Source organism: Gossypium raimondii, chromosome 3 (assembly GCF_025698545.1).
Source record: "Gossypium raimondii isolate GPD5lz chromosome 3, ASM2569854v1, whole genome shotgun sequence".
NCBI lineage: Eukaryota > Viridiplantae > Streptophyta > Magnoliopsida > Malvales > Malvaceae > Gossypium > Gossypium raimondii.
In genome coordinates, this window is record NC_068567.1 from 54,845,276 (window position 1) to 54,851,677 (window position 6,402).

At 34.7% G+C, this 6,402-nt stretch overlaps 1 protein-coding gene across 1 annotated transcript; it reads right to left on the reverse strand.

The window, feature by feature from the left end:
• Nucleotides 1-283: 283 nt before the first annotated feature.
• LOC105795970 (uncharacterized) lies at nt 284-1,186 on the reverse strand. The gene is made up of 2 exons (XM_012625618.1): nt 964-1,186; nt 284-813 (listed from the first exon to the last, which is right to left on the reverse strand). Exons 1-2 carry the CDS (start codon nt 1,184-1,186, stop codon nt 284-286), a joined length of 753 nt encoding a protein of 250 aa, XP_012481072.1.
• Between the last annotated feature and the right edge of the window lie 5,216 nt (nt 1,187-6,402).

The following is a 6,402-nucleotide window of genomic DNA, read 5'->3' on the forward strand; positions in this document are numbered from 1 at the left end:
AAAGATGAATAGATACCCATTTGAAACTTTTGCAGAGATCGGCCCAATAACATCCATGCTCCCACATAGAGAAAGGCCATGGAGAAGTCATAACATGAAGATGTAAAGGCGGCACATGAATTTTGTCTCTATAAATTTGACACTTATGACATCTCTTGGCATAATTGATACAATCCGTTTCCATGGTGGACCAATAATATCTGAATCTCATGATTTGCCTGGCCATTGTAAAACCATTAGCATGTGTTCTGCAAACACTCTCATTGACTTATTCTAGGATTTTCTAGGCCACAACAACATCTACACACCTTAGTAACATTTGGTCCTTTCTTCTTTTGTATAAGATCTCCCCATCTAGGACGTACTCATTAGCCAGTCTTTTTAGAGTCCTTTTATCATTTTTGATTGCATGCTCAGGGTATTCACGGATCATTTCATATCGCAATATATCCTCGTACCAAGGGTGATCATCTCTTTCTTCTTTCTTGATGTTGTAACAATGGGTCGGGGACTCATAAGTGTTCATCTGGATAGGTTTCATATCCTCTTGCTTGTTCACTTTAATAATAAAAACTAATGTATCGAAGGCATCGACCATCTGATTTTCATCTTGTGAGAGGTAGTACAAGATGATGTCATCAAACTCCTTAATTAACTCAAGAACCAACTTTCGATAATCAATCAACTTTGGATCTCTCGTCTCCCATTCACCTTTGAGTTGATAGATTACTAGTGCAGAGTCCTCGTATACCTCCAGTACCTTGATCTTGCGTTCTATAGCTGCACGGATACCTATAATGCATGTCACGTATTCTGCCATGTTATTTATGCAATCAAAAATAAGTTTATTGTTGAAAGGATAATGATCTCCATCTTGGGATACCAGGACTACCCTAATTCTGTTACCCATGGCGTTTGAGGCGCTGTTAAAATTTAATTTCTAGGGATATTCTCTTGAAGCACCTTCTTCAGTGGTTGCAACATACATCAGATCCTCATTTGGGAAATCGAAATTTAAAGGTTCGTAATCCTCTAGAGCTCTACTAGCTAGGAAATCTGCTATTGCACTTTCTTTTACTTCCTTCTGGTTCACATAGAGTATATCCAATTCGAAGAGCAGAATTTTCCATCGAGCCATTATTCCATTCAACGTAGTTAACTCCATCATGTACTTCAGATGATCCATCTTTGAGATGAGCCAAGTTGTATGGTACAACATATATTGTCTTAGCCTCTTGGTAGTCCAAATTAAGGCGTAGTAGAGCTTCTCGATTGACGAATATATTGTCTCGCATTCAGTAATCTTTTTACTGAGGTAATAGATTACTCTTTCTTTCCTTCTTGACTCATCATGTTGCCCAAGTACGCATCTCATAGAATTTCCAAATACTGCCAAGTACAGTATCAGTGGTTTATCTAGGCTCGGTGGCATCAGTACTAGGGCGTTAGACAAGTAATGTCTGACCTTGTCGAAGGTCTTCTGGCAATCCTCATCCTATACACCTGGATCATGTTTCTTAAGGAGACGAATATGGGGTCATATTTCTCGGTTATTTGTAAAATGAACCGAGCAATGCAGTTTAACCTTCCTAAGAAACCCCAAACCTTTTTTTGGGTATGCGATGGTGGTAACTTCTGTATAACCTTGACTTTATCTGGGTCAATCTTAACCATTTTCTCGTTGACTACAAATCCCAGCAATTTACCTAACGTGGCCCCAAAAGTGCATTTTTATAGATTCAGCTGTAGTTGGAATTTTCTCAACCTTAAAAATAGTTTCTTCAAGACTTTCACATGCTTTTTTTCTATTCAGGATTTTGCGATTATATCATCGACAGAAACATCAATTCCTTTGTGCATCATATCATGAAACAAAGTTACCATAGCTCTTTGATATATTGCTCCCATATTTTTCAGTCTGAATGGCATCACTTTATAACAAAATTTTCTCCGCATTGTTACGAATGTGGTCTTCTCCATATCTTCAAGATGCATCTTTATCTGGTTGTATCTAGAGAAACCATCCATGAATGAGAACAGTGAACGACCTACCGTGTTGTCCACTAGGGTATCGATGTGAGGCAACGGGAAATTGTCCTTCGGGCTGGGATTGTTTAAATCCCTGTAGTCCACAAACATTTACACTTTTTTATCTTTCTTTAGGACGAGGACTATATTGGTTACCCGCTCCGAATATTTGACCACTTGTAGGATATTAACGTCAAATTATTTATTGACCTCTTCTTTTATTTTCATCAGGACATCTGACCTCCGAAGCTGGTGTACCATAATATTAGTACTTAAACTAGACATGTCTTAATATGACCATGCGAAGACATCTTTGAATTCTTAAAGTAACTCAACGAGGTCTCGCCTTGTCTCTACAGTGATGTAAATTTCGATTTTCACTTCTTTCTTTTCTTGTTCATCCCCTAAGCTCACAACTTCTACTGACTCTTTGTGAGGTATGATATGTTTCTCATATTGCTCTACCATCCTTAACAAATCAGGAAACAAGTTACAATCTCGATCATCTTCAAAGTCCTAAGATTCCTCTAGACACATATCATGCTCGAAAGGAGACTTTAAGTAACAGCAGTGTCGCTTAAATCATTGATATCCGGAAACCTATTACATGAATAAAAGGAGACCCAATGAACAAATGAATTTAAGAATGATTAAATGTGTGGTATGAGTACGAGAAAAAAGAGAAAAAAAAGTAGAATATTTGTCAAGTGGGACATAAAAATGTATTGTTTTCATTGAAATAAAGATAATGGACATACGCCTTTTCACAAAAAAATCCCTATTACTCCCAAACTTAGAGCAACAGGTATGTTCTGAATATTACTCTAAAATAGTCCTAAATACTACAGGGATCTCCTTCCTATTCCAGTTGTTTAGAACACTGTTAGGGATATAGGGACAAATTTTTGATAGGTTCCCTTCCTTAGTTCCCTCTTTGGAGCCACAAACATCTTCTCCTTCTGATCCTTAATGTCTTTAAAGAATTCTAATTCTTCGTTGTCCATCAGGCTTTGTACTAGAGTTCTGAACTCGACGCGCTTTTGGGTTTCATGATATTTATTGCATGTAATGAAATGTAATATTAATGAATGGAAAAAATACATGCAAAAGGCACTGATTCTAGTTTAATTCCATTAAAATAACTTTACTAGAAAACGAGTTTCTTTACATAAAATGGATACTTCCACTTTATCAAGAAATACCTTTTCCATGACAAACTCTTTATTTAGCAATTGAACACGAATCAACACCTTTCTTTTAAGATGAAAATGTGATGTAACCACAACCAAAACAAAACAAAACAAAACACGTCAGTACATTTTTGTGTAAAACTTGGATACAAAGCAAAGAATAACAATTAAAATGTCTCTTCTTTGTAGTCTATTCGAGTAACTGTTAAAGGTTTGACATGGTTCTTCCTAGGGCTAGCTCTTAGGGTTTATTACATGCGGTTTGGTTTTACAGTAAGGTACCTGAACCAACAGATTCCTCAATCCTTACCAATTATAGGCTCATACGGACAAAGTTTAGTTCAGGGGAATACATTTCCCTATGTCTGTGCGGAGGTGAAGACCTCACGAAGACATAGGTACAAATGTATCCTGAAAGCGGTCCATTATCCTATGCGGAGGTGAAAACTTCACGAAGGAATAGCTTGTCACTCCCACTTAAGAAGGGTAGAATAGAACGATTATGCCATGCAATATGTGAAAACATAAAGAGAAACTTTCGAACCAATAAAACAGATGTATTAGATCGCTATGTAACCCAAGATAACAAAGACATTAATTACCACCAAAACATGAATGATTAAATGCAAGGAAGGGGTCGCCAATTTAAACCCAAATTCTCAATTTTTGACAAAAAGACCAAAAAGTAATCAACTCGCGGCTTGACTCTCTTATTTTTCCCAAGTGGAGTCACCAAGCTGTCGAAACCTTTTCGGAACTCTACTTTTTATTTTAAAATGAAAATGGAGTCGCCACCAATCTTTTTTATTAGGTGTGATCGAATCACCACGTAATTTGATCATTTTAATAAAATGTTAGATTTACTAAAACGATGATTTTTGGTCTACAAAATCCAACAAATGGGTTCGAGAGTCAGTTACGCATGAGGAAGGATTAGCACCCTCATAACGCCCAAAATTGGTACCTAGTTGATTACTTGATATCTTAGAGTCGAAAATTGAGAATTCGAAAAGAAATTAAAATATGATCCCCTCTTTGTATGATGTTATTTAATTAAAACATCTCTAGCTAAATTAAATTTTATGGAAAAAGCCTTTTTATTTTGAGTTAATCGAGAAGAAAAGATACACAAGGTCTTGAATCCTTGAAAACAAGAATAATCGTCATTTAATTATTACCTAAGTCCTAAGTGTCTTGAATTTTAAATAGGATGTTTGGTTATTTCGGTTCTAGGAATGGGCCATACTTAGTAAGTTAGGAACACGACTCCTCGAATCCCGAAAATAACAAATATTGCCTCGGTTTTATTTATTTTTTGTGTGCTTATGCTGAAAAACGAATGAGTGTATGTAGCATAATATACAATGTACGATGATGGCAAAATTATAGTGTTAACAAAATAACAACATAAATAATGGAATAAAATGGCAATACTATAATAAATACAATAATAAGAAATAATAACAATAATAATATTCAACTAATAATACTATATGATAATAATGATAATAATAGTGAAATAATATAAAATGTATGATAATAATATAATTACATAAAATAATGATATTCAACTAATAATACTATATGATAATAATGATAATAATAGTGAAATAATATAAAATGTATGATAATAATATAATTACATAAAATAATGATATTTGAGCAAATTAAAAAATATTAATTAGCAATGATAATTACTTAATAATATTAATAGTATTGATAATTAAAATAAAATACCAAAATAAAACAATTGAGAAATTATCGGGAAAAATGTAAATAGAAAAATTATAAATGGGCTAAATTTAAAAAAATAAAGGACTAAATTTAAAATAAATAAATGGGCTAACTTTAATGAATTAAAAAATAAAGAAAAGGAAATAAAGGACTAAATTTGAAAATATAACAAAATTAAAAGCCTAAACTATAAGGAAACATAATATAAAGGATTAGATTAAAATGGGATAGAAAATTACAGAGACTCAAAGTACAATGGTCCCGACCATATTTACATGTGTCATTGCCTCAATGGGTTAACAGTGGGTTAAGGGACTGAATTGCGCAAGAATAAAATAGAAGGGAAAGAATAAAAGTGGAATAATGAATTGTAGGACAAGCTTGAAAAATAGCAAAAAAGTGGAAGGGTCAAAGCAGCAATTATATCCTCCCATTTGAAAGCACGCGGATCCTAGATGGATCCTGATTAGGTCAAAACGACATCGTTTTAATAAATCTATATAAGTTTAAAAAATCATTTAAAAAATCATTTAAAACTTGTTTCAAAAAAAATTCTTTCTTTCTTCTTTTTTTTTCTCTCAAGACCCCTCTTCTCCGGTCACGAGGCCGACGAGTCTCCGCCGTGACCACCGGTCATCAACAATGGCAACCGCCTCCGCCGATGGCCAGAAGTTCAAAAAAAAGACCCCATTTGACCCTATTTTTCATGTAGAATGCCAATCTGGGGTTTAAACCCCCAAAAATTAAGCCAAAACTTGACAAAAGGGCTGGAAATCTTTCGGTTTCTACCTTTCCGACGAGGCTCTCGATGGAACCCTAGTAGGTTCAAAGGCCTTTCAGGTTGGAGCAAGCCTCCCACGATGGCAGAAGACAAGGCGTCACAAGTAAAACCTTTTTCCCTTTTTTATGTTTTCTTTGAAAAAAAAAACTATATGTTCTTTTAACTTTTTTGTATTCGATTTCTTGTGTCCAAATTACAACATAGTTTTTGGCTTTTATAGCCAGATATATTACACAATATATTTTCTTTTCTTTTCTTTCCTGCTTCACTGCTTTTGTTCCTGTTTCTGTTTCAAGCCTTTGCATGGTGGTCGTGAGGAAGCTTTCGGTCAACAATGATGGGGAGATGCACCCTTTTCTATTTTGGTGAAATTGGCAGAAGGCAATCCTAGGGGCACGAACAACTTTGGGGGTGTGCCTGTTGACTTGGTAGAGGCGGGGACTGAAGGGATTAGGGTTTTTTTTCTTTTTTCACTTTAAGTTTAGGATAGTTGGCTTTGGGCTTGTAAAAGGACTAGACTTTTATTTTTTTTTTTTTGTTATTTATTTGTTTTTAGGTTTTTTGTTTTGTTTTGTCTGGGCCGGACAAAATTAGGCCACTACACAAAAGGCTTATCTTAAAAAGCTTAATAAAGTTTGACCTACCTTAATTTTTTCTCTGCTAGTTACT